General features: G+C 46.4%; 1 protein-coding gene and 1 long non-coding RNA gene across 2 annotated transcripts; one reads left to right on the top strand and one right to left on the bottom strand.

Annotated features, from left to right (window-relative positions):
* Nucleotides 1-406: 406 nt before the first annotated feature.
* On the bottom strand, nt 407-19,157 carry snap25a (synaptosome associated protein 25a). Its single transcript, XM_019858040.1, has 8 exons — nt 18,960-19,157; nt 12,123-12,266; nt 10,581-10,622; nt 8,500-8,548; nt 6,102-6,219; nt 2,898-3,017; nt 2,480-2,624; nt 407-1,806 (listed from the first exon to the last, which is right to left on the bottom strand). Exons 2-8 carry the CDS (start codon nt 12,192-12,194, stop codon nt 1,738-1,740), a joined length of 615 nt encoding a protein of 204 aa, XP_019713599.1. The 5' UTR covers nt 12,195-12,266; nt 18,960-19,157; the 3' UTR covers nt 407-1,737.
* On the top strand, nt 10,646-14,900 carry LOC109508164 (uncharacterized). The gene is made up of 2 exons (XR_002166605.1): nt 10,646-11,435; nt 14,486-14,900. It is a non-coding gene; the product is annotated as an uncharacterized LOC109508164 (long non-coding RNA).
* Nucleotides 19,158-19,727: the final 570 nt, after the last annotated feature.

Raw genomic sequence — 19,727 nt, 5'->3', positions numbered from 1 at the left:
CTCCACTTTTTTTTTCTTTTAAATTGAACTAGCGAAACTAATTCCATTCTACATGACGAGCACAGTTTACTTGTTTCCAACATCGATTCGAGATAGCGCCATTTGTCCATTGAGGGTATGGATGAGAGCAATCAAGACAAAGGCAGGCGCAACCAGGGTTGATTACTTTTAATCAATTCAGCTAGCTACAAAATGTCCACCACTTTTACACACTGACAAGATACAGAGAGGGAGTCTTTGAATAGAACATGCGTTGAGGACATCAATCTCACAGTTGACTCTATTGTGTCATTCAGGTTTGGGTAGTTCATCACCTTACTCTAACGAAGGGACTTTTTGGAGATTTGGTATGCATAGCTCTAAAGTACAGAAGCAACAAAAACCCTTGATGTTTTTTTCTTTTTCTTTTCAGTGTATAGTTATCGTCAACATAGTGTTTAGTTTTTCATTTTTTTGGTGCCAATAACAAACCACACGGGGAGAATAAACTTACAGATACAGTCTTCTTATAAAAGTAAGGTCTCTCAGAAATATGCGCCTTTGCTTTACATTGCAAACGTTTATTTATTTACTCAGAGCATCCAAAACCTATGTTACAGTACACAACCAGTCCTCCTCGTTCAGCACTGAATCGACATCCTCATCACGGAACTGCATAATCGTTTAGAAAACAGGTCTTTTTTTTCTCATTTTTTTTGTTTTTGTTTTTTTTTGTTTTTTGCAATACGACCACACAAATCTTTGTTTCGTCATTTCCATTCCATTCCATTACATCCACTTTTTTTTTTGTAATTCCTTTTGCATTATTTTACAACAAGATGGTCACAGTCAGTAAATATATCAAGACAGAAAGAGTGGCACTATTGCAAACTCGCAGGGAAGAATGGAACGATCAACTGTGTCCTAATACTGAGCATGCGTTTTGTCAAGTCGCTACTGCTGTGTTTTTTTTCTTGTTTTTTTTTTTTAGTTTGTTTGTTTTTTTTATACATACTTTTTCAGACAGGTTTTATTTAGAAGTCTAAACTCTACCATTTGTCATGCAGAGAACGCACAATTCACATCACTTGGAATGCAAATGCCGAATACAGCTACAGAGAATCGAGTTGCACATTGTCGAAACAGCAAAACTCAGTATGATTGCAACGGTGGAAAACGGGACCGGCGACTCGCTTTTCGGATTGGAAGTGCTGTTTGCGATCTTCTTCAACTCGGCGGATCATGACTCCGTGCCCTGCCCCCCCCCCCCTTTTTTTTTTTTTTTTGCTGTGGCAAAACACTAAAACGAGGAGTGTGACGGGAGCCTACACCAAACCGTTTTACGGAGCCAATGCCGAGATACTGAAAAAGAAGGAAGAATCAAAACAAACGGCTCGTATCGCATTCCGGGTATACGCTTGCCGTCCATAGCCGTCTACTTCTATCCGTGTGTGTGCGTCTTGAACAAGAGAATAAAAACCAGCGCGCCATGAACTCAGCAATATATAGAAAGAACCTTTGGAGAGAAAGATGCACGGCGTATCAGAAATCATCATCATTTTTACGAGGACCATCATCTTGAAAAAGCTCGACAGACGACACGCAGAACGACATATACAATGGGGAGGGGAGGTGATATGTGCATGTGTGCAAACCTAAGAAGGTCAAGATCATGATGAAAGCACGTCGGCGTCTTGACGACGTGCGGCGCCGCGCACCGCAACGGCTGGCGCTTGCCGGGGCCGGCCGGCGGGCTGTTTAGCCACTGCCCAGCATCTTTGTGGCCCTCTGGTTGGCCTCATCGATCCTGGTCTTGTTGGAATCGGCCTGCAAAGAACAAAACCATCAGGTCAAATTCAGTATCGGGCCGATTGTTGGATGTCTTTTGAAGATGATCCTGTTGAGTGGCAAGAATGATTCCTCTGCGTGTGGTCAGAGGCAAGCGGTTGTTCCAATTGTTTGCCGAGCATATCTTGACAAGAATTTGCAACCACAATCGAGCTAGCGGATCAGCTAACGGCGTAGCTTCTGCTCTTTCTTTTTCCTCAAGGTAAAATGTTCCAGTTCGGGATGCGTCTGCCCTCCGCTGCCTCCTGACCTCCAGTCTTCATCTTCCAAGGTATTTTGAAGCATTTGATGATTGCAACTCTTTGGTGTAAGGTGTTCTTTTCCAACGTGACCGTGGCCCAGTGCACAAATCAAAATCCATAAAGGCGGGCTCGTTTGGGTCAATCTAAACCCAACACCTTCAGGTAAGACATGTTCACTTCATGTAAGTGTATTTTTGTCCGTGTAAGGGAATTCTTAGTCTTTACTGATTCTAAGGTAGCATTAAAAAAAAAATCAGCTTGTTTGTTTGTGTCCACATAGTCTGATAGCAATTAAGAGTGTTTTGAAATGAATCTTTCCAGGCAAAGCGTGCCTCCATTTCATTTGCCAAGATTAGACGATTCTGGCTAATCCTGATGATGTACCCAAACGTGTTTTCCTCCTTCTTTACCTTGTCCATGATCCTGTCGATCTGGCGATTCTGAGTGTCGATCTCGTTGCCCATGTCCACGGCCATGTGGCGCAGGTTTCCGATAATACCTCCCACCTGCTCCAGGTTCTCGTCCATCTCGTTTTCCCGGGCATCGTCTGTTACCCTGAGCACAAAAAGGCAAGTCCGAATCGCACACGCGCGTGAATATCGTTTGTGTCCCATATGCTGCAATGAGCTTCACAGTAACCCTTGTGATCATTTCCTCTGATTGCGATGCGGAGTGTAACGCAACAACAAGATTATCGAACCAATCCTGGCCTCGCTGTCGTACGACAACCTCCTCTTTGGCTCCCGACAAAAAAACCAAAATAAAACACTAGAACAGTGTTTAACATAACAGAAAAGTCTGGATCCCCTTTGGACGAGTTGCCCTCACCTGCGAATGAAACCTCCACTGATGGCCATCTGTTCACGCTCATCCACAACACGGGCCGGCTGACTGGCGACCACCCCGTCCTGGTTGTTCCCCCAGGCCTTGCTGGCCCCGCTCTTCATCCTGGTCGGCGAAGACGACGGAGAAGAACACTTACGCAACGTTCGAAGGGAGCAGCGCCATCATTTCCCTCAGCCAGGCCGGCTCGCGGTCAAATGGATCAACGCGTGTATGTAAATTGCTGTCAGGCTACTTTGTTTCATGCATGGAGCGCATTACACGGAGGAGTCAGAGGGGAGGACTAGACTAAGTCAAGCAAAGCATAGCAGACGTGGACTGGTGCAAGTTTTCCGCTTACGCGGCGGCAATGTGAGTGACGCTATAGCTTCCAAGTGCTTCACGTGCCGCCTGCGGTGTTGTGCTACGTGGCGTGCATTTTAACAGCAATAACCTGTTGCGACTTCCCCCACTGGCATCCGCCATGTTTAGTGCAATAAAAAACAATCACTCCCCAAGTCCCACAGTTGATTGTCCAAACGTGACAGTTAACAGAGAGAAGACGAGCTCCTGGGAGACAAACCACAGAGAGTGTACAGGACTGTCACATCATTAGAGGGGGTGGGGGGCATGGGGGGGGGTGTATACGACAGCAATGTGGAGAACAAGCTCGGAAAAACGACAAAATGAAAAAATAAATAAATAAATAAACGAAGGAGGTTGACAGAGTAACACACGACGTTCCTCGTCCTATTCCTGGAGCTCACATCCCAGTACCCCCCCCCCCACCCCCTCCCCGTATCAGTCACCTTTGGAAAAGCTCCATCCCGAATGACCAGCGAGGCGCGATAACGATATCAACGCTCACCCAGCGTCTGTCTGAACAGGAAAGGCGGACTGACAAATAGAGCTGTGCTAACAAGATGTGCCACCGGAGTGCTTTTTGCCGCACCGCATTTCGTAAACCGCACTCATGATTTGGACGCCTCTGCATACCGTATCACTTATGCATATTCATTGTTTTGGCCTCAGTGCGGGGTGATAGCGGATGCAAAAGTCTTGTTCCAGTACGTGCGATGGCGAACGCTCGGCCTCCTACTTGCGTTTTATTAATAGAACTGGACCGAGGGAAAGGCTTTCACTTGGCGGCCCGTCCCCGCTGACGCGCTCTTTCTTTTTCTACATGGTGTTTCCCATCTGTCCGCTTTGCTTCATCTCATTTTATTCCGAAATGCGAAGGCCTCTTCTCCGCCGTAGAGACGGCCGGCGCTTAATCAGCTTGCCGGCAATTGGGCCAAGGTGATTGGATTTTGCACCGCGGCAAAATAAAACTCCATCCATGAAAATGAGCCGGCCACCAATCAACGTCGATCACCGATGGCATTGTCAAAACGCAGCAGCAGCAGCAGAATGCCGCGCTCTTGACAGACCAAACACAAATCGACAGACGTTAGCGCCGCTTTTGGTGTCTGGCATCGATCTGCAATTACTTTGTGCTCTTCCTTGTCATCCGCCTCCCTCTGGTGGCTTTCATGTATTTGACATCACGTGACGCTTAGGATGGCATACCGATGCCTTTTGGGTTACAGACTGCCCCCCCCCCGCCCCCCTCCCCGTTGTAAGATGATTGACCATGATAAGCACTTGTTCATTTTATGAACTCAAGCACTGTGACCCGCCTCTCAATGGAATTCATCAACCATCAGAGCCATCAGTTCTTTTCGGAACTCAATTATTCAATCATTAGCTGACTTGAACAGTTCGGGCAATTCTAGGAACAGGTTGACCAACATTTTTTTTCCCCCGTTCCAGCATGAGTGTGCCTCAGCGCACAAAGCAAGCCCCATCAAGACACGGTCGGATGAATTTGGCATGAATGAACTTTTGAACCTCCACTCCAACCGCAGCAAACACCTTTGGGGCCAACAGAAAAGGAGCTTGGCCCTCATGACCAGCGTCCCGAATCTCACAAATGTTATGATGGTTGAATGAACAATCGTTTCCCACAGACAATCTCCAAAATCCTGGAAACTCTTTCTAGTCGAGTGGAAGAAAATATAGCTGCCAAGTTTGTGTCAAGCCGGCCTCACAGTGGCGGAGGTCCAGGATTCAATTCCGGTTCCGGCCTTCCCGTGTGGAGTTTGCATGTTCTCCCTGTGCCTGCGCGGGTTTTCTCCGGGTACTCCGGTTTTCTCCCGCATTGCAAAAACATGCGTGGCAGGTTCATGGCTCACTCTAAATTGTCCCTAGGTGTGACTGTGAGCACTGATGGTTGCCCGTCTACATGAGCCCTGCAATTGGCCGGCGACCAGTCCAGGGTGTACCCCGCTTACTGCCCGAAGACGGCTGGGATAGGCTCTGGCACGCCCGTGACCCTTGTGAGGAGAAGCGGATTAGAAGTTGGACGGATGGATGTTTCGGTAAGTATAAAAATCAGGTATGACGATATTTTTTTGTTCTTATTCGTTGCTGTGTCCCTTTTCAAAGCAGTGACTTCCCATAAATGTACATACATGTCCATCATCATCATCATCATCATCATACTGTACATGAATGTCATGATGGGCATCATAACCTTCGCATCGTCACGTGCAGCAATGCTAGTGTGAGTTGCATTGCCATGCATGCATGAGCATTCCAAGGATCATGCTCGCAAGTCATTCCATGTTGCGGCAGGTGGGGTGGCGGTGGGGGGGGTGTCTCCTGCAAATAGGTGATCAGCTAGTGAGTGCGGGAGTGCTGCGGCAGTGGTAGATATCATGCAGATGAGGAGAAGCTTCACACAGCCAAACGCTGTCCTGGGCATTTTGGTCTCAATACTTTGAAATGATCTGAGTAGCACAATTCTTTCATCCTGCTCTTACGGTTCGACCGGTGTTGTCTCCCACTTTTCTCACTCTCATCATCATCTACAACCCCCCGATGATGGCAGCGCTTTTATAAGATTGCACTTGGTGGTTCAGGTGTCCGAAATGTATTGGCCGATACGAATGCGTTCATACGAGCGTGTCGGTGACGGTCTTTGAAAGCGCGTCACGGCCTCCCGCATGTACGGACGTGGAAGGCACGGATGCCGTTTTGCAGCCGGAGCGCAGCGGACTATTCGCCGAAGGCCGTAATCATGCCAGTGGTTTCAGTGTTTCTACTGGAGAAATTGAAATTTTGGTAAAGGCAGGCAGGCGGGCGGGCAGGCAGGCAAGCAGCACCTACTTGTTACATGGACAGGAGCAAAGACCACAGAATTTCCCTAGATCGTTCAAATTCTTTTCTGCATCCTTCATGTCCTTATTGATTTGGTCCATTCCCTCCTCGATGCGCTCCAGTTGTTCTGATTAAACGCAAGTCATTTATCCCCCACAGAACGAAGCACGAGAGAGAGAGAGAGAGAGAGAGAGAGAGAGAGAGAGAGAGGACAAAGGAGAGAAGACAATAACTTCAGACACTCACTGTGACGAAAGAAAGTAGGAACGAAATAAATTAAGAAACAAATAAATTTAAAAAAAAGGAAAAAAAAGAGGAAAAACTGGACGCCACCACATATGTGACAACCTTTGAGGCACGTTGTCAGTACCTACTTGTTACATGGACATATGAAAAGCCCACAGCATTTTCCTAAATCTTTTAAATTTTTCTCGGCTTCCTTCATGTCTTGGTTGATATGGTTCATGCCATCTTCGACACGATCGAGTTGCTCTGGTCAGGACAAAAGGGATGACAGTGGTGGAATGAATGTCATTGGCTGATTGACACAAATAGGACTTATGATGAGCAGCAACCGAGTCAGCTGAGTCAATGCGTGCGGACGCTGTGAGCGACTTGATCGTCTTTCAAAAAAAGTGGACGAATTTTAAAGTGGCCCTTACGTTTTTTTTTTTTGTCTGCGGAACCTCCAACAAAAAAGTTTGGACACCCCCTGGTCGAGACAGATGTTTTGTCGGAGTAGCGCCTAAGCTAACCATCAAGGCAAATTCATTGAAAGGAATACCCGAGGATAAAAATACTCTGCGCTGACGTGCCTGCTGACAGGATTATGTTCAAAGTCAATCTACGAGTCCATTTTGAGCAAAATCCTGGCGCGGATGGGACCATGTGGAGAAAGAAAAACGTTTCATCGAGCAATCGATCCAGGGAAATGTGCAGATCCACAACCAAACAACCTGATAGATAAATCCTCATCGTGAGTCCACGTCGTTAGTTTGTAATGCGTATCACTGAATGTCGCTGTTAGCAGGGGGGGGGGGGGGGGGGGGGGGGGGGGGTCACGGAAGGGAGAACCTTCACTAAAAATCTCAATGTTGATGTCTGCTGTTGTCAATGGCGACTTTGGTCACGCATATGCAGAAAGCCTTTATGGATTTCAAGGCCTCGCCCACGCTGATGTGGATGACGCTTTGGCGACTGGTCATAGCAAAGACCTTTCGGCCCGACTCGCGTTTCGAGAGAGCATGTGAATTATGGAGCACGCTCGTCAATTAACTGTCTTGAGATTTGTAAAATCCCCGGTTGGCACGCAGTGCAATCGTTTTCGTTCCCGCTTGTCCTCGATCGGGTCACGGGTGTGCTGGAGCCTCTCCCCCGGTTGACGTTGTTCAATGATTCGGCATTTTGATGCGCGCGCAAAGCACGTTGCGCTCGTGAAAGAGTGTTAACGGCCGGCGTAAATGAAAGCTGGCCAATTCGGCTGCCGTAAAAGCTATTGGAGTCCCGTGGGTGCATGCTGACACTAACGGAGGGTCACAGGACCGATCGGCGCATTCGCGCCCCTGTCCGTGCAATTAACGCTCCGTCACGGGACGCACAAAATGTTTGATGAGCCTTTCAGGGAAGCGCCGGTGCCGGAGCTCCTTCGACTTGCTTCCAAAGGGAATCAGCAGAGGTTGCTTTCTAAAATTAGCGGCATATATTGTGACCAGGGATTTTACCAATCTGTGAATGGATTGACAGAAAAGTGGCGGAACATTTTGTCATTACCAGCTAAATCGATCGTTTCGCTTCAACTGTCCCTTCTTTCAATTTTGGAATGTCAATTGATCCAAAACCACACAGAATTTTGTATTTGTGTTAGATTGGAAAGCAAATTTATCGGCGATCCTGTTTAAAGTCATCCTTCCACCAAATAATTTCATTTTAGCCAAGAAAGGGGTCATATTGGGGTTTTTTTTTTTTGGGTTGTTTTTTTTTGTCACTGTGGTGGTTGGTTCAAATGAACGTGTTTCAGTGTTTTGGCACTTTCAAGATGTCCAGCTGCTGTCTACGTTGGCTAATGGAAAGAAATAAAAGCTCCCGGCAAATAGCAACGAAAACATGAAAAGAAAATTGCTCAAAAGAAAAGAAGCCGGCGGTCATTACATTTCCCTCGTGCAAACAAAGGTCAAAGAAACAAACAAGCCCTTGCAAAAATAACAAGGAGAAATTGGATTAGTTTCAATCTACATTTCAAGACATCAAGCAAGCATATACGAAACAATTAAACAATACTTTACTGCCTAGGAATAACACTTTCACTTGAGGTGTTCGTCGTAAGTGACGACGGTTACAGAATTTGGCCATTTTTATTCTAACATTGTGTTGTAACATTTCATCGCCATCTGCCCGTTTGCACACTTACCTCCTTGTTCATCCAACATGACCAAAGTCCTAATGCCGGCATCTTTGCTCTACTCCCCAAGGGCAAGCAGGTAACAAGGTAGTGTAAGAAAAAAAAAAAAAAGAAGTCAGTAATGAGGCGATATCGCCCCGGAGAGTGAGTAGCACCTGAAAGATATTTGCTGCCATAAGCTATTCCCACATTCCATTTTCACCTCGCTGCTTCTCGCCATTTTTCTTTGCTACCTTTTCGTGTGCGCGAAACACAGCTGTCCATTTTTGTCATTATTTTGAATTTTGACGTTCCGGGGGGGGGGGTGTACGCCTTTCAGACATCCCATTAACGTAGAAATCTAAAAAGCGCCTCACAGTTCAGAGATTGTGAGTTCAAATCTGGGCTCTGGCCTTCCTTTGTGGAGTTTGCATGTTCTCCCTGTCGTCGTCGTCATCATCATCATCATCATCATCACCTTCCACCTCGACCCAAATTATTTTCTTCCACATCATCATTCAGGTCATATTGATTGCGAGGAGGAAAGGTCTTTAGGCAGGAAACGTAAAAAAAAACAAAACGCTCCCTGGAGGATAACAACACAACCAGCCTGCGGAAACGCTGCAAGATCCCTGTCAATGGATCTCCATGGAAACATCCATTTTCTAGTCCATTTGGAGCCTATCCCAGCTGTCTTCGGGCACACCCTGAACCGGTTGCCAGACAATCGCAGGGCACACATAGACCAACAACCATTCGGGTTCACGCTCACACCTACGGACAATTTGGAGTCTTCCATTAGCCTGCCGTGCATGTTTTTGGAATGCGGGAGGAACCCGGAGTACCCGTAGAAAAGCTACGCAGCCACGGGGGGAGAACATGCAAACTCCACACAGGAAGGCCATAGCCGGAATCGAACCCTGCACCTCTGCACTGTGAGTGGGCTTACCGCACTGCCTCCATGGAAACCGACGACGTAGATACTCATACCGGACCCCGACAGCATCAGCTATTTTCGTCTTCACTACACAAATGGGAAGTTTCCTTGTCGCATTAAGACATTTTCTTCGCCCTTTCGAAAGGCTTCCTCCATCCTTGTCGATCCGGACTCCTCCATGACATGCATCCCAACTGCCCGGCCGGCACATGCATCCATCAATAAAGCTATTAGGTGACTAATGGGCTGTGCTGGCTTAGTGCGTGCTGCAAGGGAGGATACTGAAACCTGATTGTCCGCAGTCCTTCCAAATCCCGCAACGTGCGGCGCACCTGGCTCGGCCCGATAGGCATAAATCGGATTATACTGCGTCGGTCTCTACACGCACGAGTCATGTAAGATGCATGAACAACGCCCCGTCCCCAGCTGCTTTCTCAGCTGTTTGCGACCAAAGCCACATTGACGTTTGCGACATGGGAAGGGAGCAATAAGGGGAAGGCTGGCCTATCAGTGATTCTGTAATTCAAAGTAGTAGAAATGCGCCTCTCGGGCGAACAAGGAGTAATCGAGATCCCAAGCAGGCAAAGAAATGACTCGGAGAGTCTTGCTCATTTGAAGATCTGGCGGAGAAATCACTGCATGTTTATATTGTGCTTGACCAAGTTCGAATGGTATTGCGCTGCAACATAATGACCCCGAATGCGACTAATTGTAATAATCGTGCGAATGACGAATGATGCGGCTGGTTCCGAAATTATTTTCAGGGTTCATATGTCAGAGGCCGGGAAGAAATCGACGGACGATCGATAGGACCTTGAGCTCCGCATCAGCAGTTCTTTCCTTCCCAATGACAGCCCTAAATGCTCTTGATGCCTCCTGTTTAATCCTTCACTTGATTCATCCTCATCTGCCTGAGGTGTAACTCGTTGTCCTTTCCCCCTCATTTGTCACAGTGTCACTGACTGGCCATGAATGCTGCATGAGCAAATAAATGTATGCGCATCTGCTTATTTTTCATAATGAGCAAACAATTAAAAGACAATTTGAGGATTTGCCGCCCCGAGCTGCGGGATGGTCGCTCAAGCATAGACACTTTGCTGTGGGGAAAATAATCAACCTGCTGCGTACAACCGTCGAATCCAAACAAAACAAAATTCAATGAAGCGGGTTTTACCTCTTCCACCAGCTGCAGCATGCGACGGGTGCTTTCCAGCGACTGTGGGAGGGGAAAATCAGATGACAGTTAGTGTCAAATGGGAGAATGCGGGACACATGACGCGGGACTCTAGTTTCGTAGACGCCACGTGCGGAAATGCCGGCGTATCCTGATTTTCGTGCAGGCGCAAGGCCCGCCTTGCGACTGTTTGGGAATATTTAATGAGGGTGCAGCTTCCGTTATCGGTTGCTATACCGGCAAAGAGCAACGACAATCCTCTGGTCACGCACGAATCACTTCTAGCGCGACCTCACAGAGATGTCTCCATGCCGGATGGAGGTGCCCCACAACGGCGCAAACCTCCCTTTTTAAATACACTGGCTTGTGTGCCTGCGAAATTCCCAGCCAGCACCTGGTCTAGCAAACCTCTGCGCGGATTTAAAAATGCGAGTCATGCTGGAATCGCGCCGGTCGTGAAAATAGAGCCTGGAATGTTATTCACAAACGAAAAAGTTATGAAATGAAATCAGATGGACAGACTGAGATGTACAGTAATGAAGCATTTTGGTTACCTCTTCATCTGTGGAAGCGAGGCAAAATATGAATTCATCTTTCAGTATGACGACAATACAATCCAGCGAGTACAAACGCAACAACAACCTGATTGCTGTTTTTGATCTTATTTGAAGTGCAGCTAATTTCTGACACCACATGCTCAAGTTCCTAAGACGTGTGAAGCAGCGCGGCCTCTCGGCGGGGACACTCGGTGACATCTCCGCTGTCTTACAAAGACACAGCGTCACCCCGCCGTGCTCACAGTTCGTCCTGTTGATCTTTGCAGTGGCAACATCAAGAAATAAGGGGAATGACAAAGTAAGTTGTTTTTTTTTCCTTCCCGAAATGTGAACTTTCCGTTTCCTCTGCGTGTGCGAAAGCAACTCAAGCTGAAAGTGGTCATGGTAACGATCCCACCATTTTGCGCGCGCCCTGTTCTTGAGAATGTTCAGCGTTCTGCCCATGTTTGTCAGCGTGCGTCATATGTGAAAGTGGGGGAGTGGTGACCTGCTCCGGGCCTTCACTGAGGCTTTTCTTGCTGTGGTGAAACAAACACCCACATTTAGACACTCACAAGGTCAAGCGCATATGGGGAAGATCTGATTCATGAACAGGAAAACGATTCCTCATCTCTGTCTTGCATGGGAAAGAGAAACAATACGTCCAGGCAAGGCAGGAGGAACGTGATGTGACCATTTTGTGTTCCATTTTGATGCTACGCTGGCTTTTGGTGAGGAAGATATGATATGGCATTGCCATGGCAATGCTGGGTGACCTACTTTTGAGGTTAGTGACTTTGGAGGACCCTTGCTTGTGTTTTGATGGTGTTAAAATCTTTATTATGGTGACCAGACGACCCGGTTTAACCGGGACAGTCCTGGTTTTGAGCTTTGTGTTCTGAGTCCCAGTGGATTTTGCCAGCCCCATTATTTTTTTACGTGGGTCCCATCCCATCCCAATGTCCCGTTTTGTTTTGAACAGTTAAATGCCAGCGCTCGGTCTCACCTCATCGGCGAGTTGGTCGGCACGTTGCTGCATGTCCGACAGCTCGTTGCGCATGTCCGCATCATCTGCCATGGCTGTTGGGTGTGGGGGGTGGAGAGCGTCTCCAACGGGGAAGAAAAGATCCTAAAGGGAATCCGAGAAGAGCTGAAAGACAGACAACATTGCATGGTGAGCAAGTGACAGATTACGCCTTTTCCCAAAACGTACGTCTAATGAGGGACTTTACCCAGATCTGTCCATTCATGCATTTTGATGGCACCGATCCCAGCTGACTGAGTGAAAAGCGGACGACAGCCGAAACTAGTTGCCAAGACACGCAGAGGCCGACTATCATTCACACTCACATTTCACTGTCACTGAGTGGGAACTGAACCCCAGCGTGGAATAAAACTTCAATTTGGATGAACACTTAGTCCTACTACGTCACTGTTTTTTTTTTTTTTTAAATGTTGGTAGCTACGCCGATACAGACCAGGCGTCCAAACAAGACAGTTGCCTTATAGTTGCAATTAAGTAGGCTAAGCTCTCTGCACTTCTCTAGAATCATGAAATGGGTTGATTACCACTGCACTTACCGTCTTTGATTCGTTTGTATTTATAGCGTACAAGTGTTTTTCGGCCACATTGACTTCGGTTGATGACAGACTACAACTTCTGCACAAAAAAGACCCACTGTACTCTACTCTTTCCATTCTACTGTCAGGGATGTTCACGTCTTATGAGCGCTTATACATTCATGTGTACAAACACGTTGATATCACAACATAGCAGGGCGTGACTCATTGAAGGCCCCACAGCGCAGAATCCATCCATCGGTTTTGCATTTGAGTCACATTTCAATGGCAAGACAGACATCCAACCTTCCTTTACAGCACAGACCGTCAGACCAATTCTGAAACCCGGCGGATGGCTTGTACGTTGGAGGTAAAACAATTGAAAATGTAATTTCAGCTCTCCCCGTGCCCTAATTTCTTTGCCTCCCTCTCGCCTTTCCTCTCGCACTGCTGCATCGCTCGCCAACAGCAGCCATGTTGGCTTACATAAACCTCAAAAGTGGACGGCGCACCGCAGCGCTTGGCATCGAAATCAAGGACGATTTACAGCAGACTTTGCAGCCACTTGCCGAGGGGAGACGGATTATCGCCTCCCTCCTGCTTTATGTAACCAAATTCGAGCAATTAATTTTTAACAGGCCACATTGACCTTTTTACTTTATGGCTCAACTAATAGCGTCACATTTTGCACCCTCGACTTCCTCAGCGTTCCTTTCCTGGCACTGGAACTTCTCTAGGGCGGATGTTCACGTATATATTGGCGTTATTTGTACCTTTTGAATTTTACAAACAATAATAATACTCTCCGGAATCAATTTAATGCAATTCAATTCAATTACATTCATTTGTTGCAGCAGCGCCACACTTTTTTTTTTCTTTATGAAGCTCGTTTGTTCATCATTCACACACATGATGGGACAAGAGGAGGGAGACATCTAAAAAAAGGCTGGTCAGGGACCACCGTCATGGGAGACAAACGTGGAGCAAATCAACCAACATTTGTGTGTGTGTGCGGTGTGCTCAAACAAAAGGTGACGCACAGTTCTTCTGTTTGAGTCATCGCCCTCCTTCACGCGGTACAAATTACGCAAATCCATGGCAGTGAATGGTAACCAAGGTGACCCCGAATCAACAGTGAGGCAATAAAGTGCGAGACACTTAAAAGAAAGGAACCATGCTCATTTTTATTAAAATACATAACCGAGCTGTAAACACACGTATCTGTTGAAGCATCTTTGTGTGTGTGCGTGCGTGCGTGTGTGTGTGTGCGTGTGTGTGTGTGTGCTTGTGTACACGCGCACATCACTATCGCCTCAAAGAGGATGTCAGGGTGTGGTTTGCAAATTAGCGACGGGATTGAATCTATGGCACCGAAGAAGGGCCAATAAAAGTGATTTATGGCATGTGCGGTGGAGACCTCGCGCTTTAAGGCAATTATTGGATTAAGGCTGAGCACTCCGGCCGTCCTTACGTAGAGTTTGAAATAATGACTTAAGCAACACAGGAATCCCTCGCTTTAACATGGCTCATCTTTCACGGCTTCTCTCTTTGACTGATTTTTTTTCGTGCTCGGCCTCATCTTTGTGCAGCTTGACACATTTTCTACATGTCAAAACCCACAATGTTGACGAAACGTTCTGGACAGTCAGTTGTTTGAAAAAGCTCACGTACATATTTTTAATGATTGGGCCTGAAAAATGTCATCTTTGGTTTCTTTCAATACAATATTATCAGAAAACCCACATTGTTTTACTTCTAGGAGTTGTTGGTGTTGTGACATTGATTGAGCTTTTTCCGAAGATTTTTCAGATGTCCTACACTGTGAGCGGGCCTTGAATGCACCTGGAGTCAGCAGAGCGCAGTTTGGTTGGCGTGGCGAGTCTGCATAGTTACAGATTGCCTGCATTCTCCCACGTTTGTTGTCGTGCGCAAAGGCCAAGGGGTGAGTTGAATCATTTATAATGTTCGTGTCAAGTGATGGCCGTGCACATGACCGCACCGTATGCTCGTGAGTGATGTCGCGTCTATCAACGCTCGTTAGCATATTCGGGTAATATGCTAACGAACGCGATGAAACGTGCGAATGTAAATTGTTTGTATTGTGCAATTGTTTGATTACTTCATGTAGTGGAATGCAAGGTCTGCACTAGTGTGAACTAATGCATGTATAATAGATGATGTGTGCTATATTATTCTTTATCTGTGTTGACCACAATAAATCAACCTGTCAAATGCAATACAAGCTTGTGTTCTCTAACCGGAACGCCCACATCCGTGCACTTTGCCGCTCTAAAATAGAATCAGCTGGAGACCTCGTACTCCCTGTATGACCCTCTCCGTTGTAAGTATTGTATCCGTAATAATTGTAAAAAAATAAAGATGACTACTGAACGGATTTCACTTAACACGGGTTCTTTTAGGAGCGTAACCCCCACGATTAACGAGGGATTACTTCTACTACCTACAACCATCAAAAAGGGGCTTGGGGAAGAGTAGAACAAAATAATATCTATGAGGATTATAGGAACATTTATGTTTCTAATTCAGTGTTGCAAGTATCAGTTGCCTGCACGTGTAAATTGACAGCCTTTCTTTTTCCCAGTTTGATTTAGTTTTGCATCAAGATTACATTATATACTTTATAAAATCATATCTAAAGGGGGTTGAGGTAATCCGTAACATCCTTCGCATAAGTGCTTTTTGTTGAAAGCATTTGTTACTGCAAATTATGTCATTTGTTAATATTAAGGCAATGCTATATTTACAAGTCAGACTCATAACAGCGCCGTAACATGACATGATATACCTCAGTGTCACTTCAGGTAGCGCTCTCTCTCCAGAGAGATGACATTAAGTGCTGCAGCGGCATCCCAGCGGGCCGCTCGACAGAGACTGCCATGCATAATTGACCCGGGAACCCCTGAACCCCATCCCTTAGTCATCTCTCTCTCTCTCTCTCTCTCTCTCTCTCTCTCTCTCTCTCACACACACGCGCTAACATGCACAGTTTATGACTGCGACATGAAGGCTGAGAATTGAGCGATAAAAATGTAAGGTAAGGTGATGTATTTTGCAAAAACGTCAAATTACAACTCGACTGCCTTTTTTAATGCCTCCATGCAAGTGAATACTGTAAATACTGTAAATTTGATCAAGCAAATCAAATACTACCTTTCCTCTGCAAAGGTAAGTGATTTTTTTGGGGGCGTGGTTGAAGATGCTATGTGCCCAAGTATGCCATGCTTGACATGCGGAAACAGAAATAGACTCGCTGAGGTCCGTGCTTGACATTGGCAGGTAAACTGCAAGATCTACCCTCGCCAGCTTCTTTCTAAGAATCCTAGACAAGTAGAATGTTGTCTACTGAGTGTTTCCTGTCTTCGTACTGCTGCAACTCCAGCGCCTCGGGAGCAGCCATTTTGTTTCTCTCTTTTTTGTTTACATGCTGAGCGTGTCTACAAGAGAGCGAGAGGCTGTCCTTGGAGGGCTGACTGGACATGGGGAAAAAATAGCTCAAACTGACTTTCATCCTGACACAACATTTTTGCAGCACCTCAGTGTTTCGGCTCACAGAAACTTTACGGAGAAACAGAAAAGATTGTCACCAAAAGTAAGAAAACTGATTGATGCCACGTTACCGCATACTGTACAGTACCACTGACAAAGGAAAAAAAATACAAGTTCACAATATATTATTATTGCCAGTTGCTGGACTTATTTTCTGTTGATAGCTGACACTGCGGAAACAGAAATAGACTCGCTGGGGTCCGTGCTTGACATAGGCAGGTAAACTGCAAGATCTACCCTTGCGGATGATAGTTAGTAGTTAGTAGGCATGCAGAATTCATTTGCCTAATCATGTTTGCCATGCATCCAAAAATGGAACTGCTGCAGTTAGTAGCTGCCAAGCTCAACTGCAGCACTTTAAAAAAGTGGCCAGTGGTCAAGTTCTTTGCACAAGGGCACTTAAAACGCCCTTGTTTGCTCTTCACCTCGAGCATCAATAATGCCAGACCCCCAAATGCTGCTCTCCATGCGGTAAGAGTTACCAAAAAAAAAAAAAAAAAAGACGCTCATTCCTGAATAGTGTATCCATTATGTAAAAAGAAAAACACGAACTATCTTGATGCTGCCTGTGGGATGCAACAAAAGAATCAGTGACAAGTCACATTTATTATTAATAATGTACTTACATTGCACATCTAAAGCGATATAATAGCAGAATCAAAACTGCTTTACAGCAATAGATTGGACTGGCCGCCGATGAAACGCAGACCTCTGCTAAGATATGAAAGCAGTGAAATTGAAGAATATCGTTTCCTATGTCTGCACCTTCATTCGGACTGTCATAAAAACTTTATGGGTTCTTTCTTACACCAGCCACCCAACTTTCATAAAAAGCCGCAGAATAGTTTTAAGTAAATCAGCTAACACCCAAACCAGCGATCGAAAATCAACTGACCTGGGAGGAGGTAGCAGTAAACATCCATCAGAAGCCTTTGTATTAGATTTCGTTCTGTTGTGCAAGTGTACCTAATGTTGTGGCTTTTTTTGATGGTACAACAAACATTCTCGCATCGGCACTGTTAGCATTTTTAAGGGTAATATCTTGTTTTTATCATATTCTTTTTTAAAAAATTAATTATTCATTTTTTAAGGCATATAATTTTCGCAATGATACTGTTTTTTTTTGGGGGGGGGAGCAATCTATCCACCCACAACAGGAAACAATATTGTATTGCATGTCATAAAATATTCACCAGCCTGCACCAAAAAGGCAATGCAGCTACACAGTCGGCTCCTATTGACCAGCATCCATCATCCCGCTGATACAGGCTGCATTTCAGCGGCAGTACAGTAAGCGTGTAACAGTCGCAGGGTGTTTCGGAGACGTGAACCCGCGATGATGATATCAGTGAGTCACCATTCATCTGGCGAGCAGCCCCCTTTTTCAATGTGCTCAATAGGCCCACACTCGTCCCATCATCCCTCCCACTGTCCTCTCTCTCTTGCTCTCCCTGCAGTTCAAACGGTGCAAGCTGCATATAGCGGTCATGACAACCACAGCGTCCTACGCCCTAACCCCCCCACACCTCCACCCCCCGGGGTTAGGGCGTCCTCTCCACAGCTTTAGTCTGTATGTGGCGTGAATAGGGAGCCATACGAACACGTTTCATGCTCTACAAAAGGCGATAGGCTGTTTTTACACTAGAGCCCCAGACCACATGAACCACTACAGTGTCAAACACTCAATTAGCCAGTGGCGACGTCTGCTTGCGCTCAATGGACAACGCAACCTCTCAGTTACAATCAATACAGTACAGGAGTTGGACTGAAAACGCTCTCACTGCAAAGGTAATATAATGAACTTTTATAAATGACCTAACCAATTTCTATTTGTTTTTATGTCAAATGTATCTATCCATCCATCCATCCATCCATCCATCCTGCAGGGGCGCACCCCGATCACCACCTACTGCGCACCCTATAGTGCAACAGTGGCCCACCGGTGACCCATAACTTATAGATGTGACGCACATGCAGCTGTTCTTTTTCTTCGTGCCGGACGCACCCCAACCCCAGAGCGTTAATTGACCCAACGTGGTGATTGACGGAAGACGCGTGGCGGTCTCACCGAAGCGTCGAGGGTGTCACGGCGCACACGCAGTCGGAGCTCATCCACCCACCCTTGCCCCTCCTTTCTGTTTATACGGGCTATCCCCCTCCCATCAACTTCACCATGGCGCACTTTACTATTGCACATCCGCCGCAATCACCTTGTCGGCACTCCGTTCTTCGTTTCGGAAAAAAAACAAAACGAAACGTTTAAATGATTGCGACGGATAGCTCGCAATTCACCATTTTGATGCGGCGTCCGTCTACCTGCTGCGGATAGCCATGTCGGCAACCGGCGGAATGATGCGTAGCCCACTAACAACATATGCACTCCTGAAATCATTTCTCGCATATTTGACAACCTTGCTGCTCGTCCCCTTCTCGCGTTTCAACGATGCGTCGCTATCCGAGGTGCTGAAAGAGCGAAAACGCCCACATCGCATCGACGCATTATTGCGCACCGCATCCATCCAACTCCCCGCGCGTTTGCGCTCGGGAAGTCACGCACTGTTCCTTCCTCACACGCTAAAATAAGACGAATTAGCCACAAATTGGTCTGAGAACCGCCGTCAATCGCTGCCGTTCATTCACAAGCGGATAACAACCAACCGCTATGAAAATGCGCAAATTGTGGCGAGAAGACGAGAGGAAATGGGAGCAGACTTACCCGAGCTTGTCGTCGGCCCGCAGTCAGCGCTGGAGGAAAGGCGTCCGCTTTTTTGGACCAGCAGCCTCCCTCCGTGCGTGTGCGTGTGTACGTGCGCGCGCGTGTGCGTGTGTATGTGTGTGTTCACGCTGTGACGGCGATGCTGCAAAGGCACTGCGCCGAGTCTTCCTCACTTCTTCAATGAGAGGAAGCAGTGCAGTTCGCGTCAAAGATGGCGGAGCCTCTGACGTCAGTAGCAGCGTTTAATAGAAAAAAAAGAGGAGGCGTTTTTTTTTTTTAATATACTTTTAGGGAATAATGATGCAGTGATAAGAAGGGAATGCAAATATTTGGTTGCCGTCCTAATCATATGAACTACTTCCTCTTACTACATGATGTTCGGCTTTCCCAATCAAGTTTCACATCCAATACCAAAGGTATAGAGCGCCTGGACAGCAAATAGTGTATTTGATTCATTGTAAAAGTTCACCACTGAAATAAAAATATTTCTTTAGTCCATATTGGGTACAATATTCCAGCTACCTGTCTGCCTTGCCTGCCAGCAATTTCGACTCTTCTGTGTATCATTTCTGGGGCTTCTTTGCACAGCCTGCAGCTGGGGTCTTGTTTGATGATCTTGTGTTTAGGGTCTCTTGTTGTCTTACCATGATACTGGACTCATGCTATCTTCCAGTCCAGCTTTCAATCCACTGGTGTGTTTTTTCGATGCTAACCACTTCAATTTGTTGGTGGTAGATGCCATGCAGGGTCTTGACTTTCCATGACAGC

Source organism: Hippocampus comes, unplaced genomic scaffold (assembly GCF_001891065.2).
Source record: "Hippocampus comes isolate QL1 unplaced genomic scaffold, H_comes_QL1_v1.1 scaffold339, whole genome shotgun sequence".
Lineage (NCBI taxonomy): Eukaryota > Metazoa > Chordata > Actinopteri > Syngnathiformes > Syngnathidae > Hippocampus > Hippocampus comes.
This window is presented reverse-complemented; position numbering and strand designations above follow the sequence as displayed.

Excerpts from the sequence above, each read along its gene's own strand:
- snap25a (XM_019858040.1), bottom strand. The coding sequence starts at position 12,194 with ATGGCAGATGATGCGGACATGCGCAACGAGCTGTCGGACATGCAGCAA. Across the intron at positions 3,018-6,101 it reads TGCTCCTGTCCATGTAACAA|GATGAAGAGCGGGGCCAGCA; the intron begins GTAGGTGCTGCT and ends TTCGCCGACCAG. Across the intron at positions 2,625-2,897 it reads AGTGGAGGTTTCATTCGCAG|GGTAACAGACGATGCCCGGG; the intron begins GTGAGGGCAACT and ends TTTTGTGCTCAG.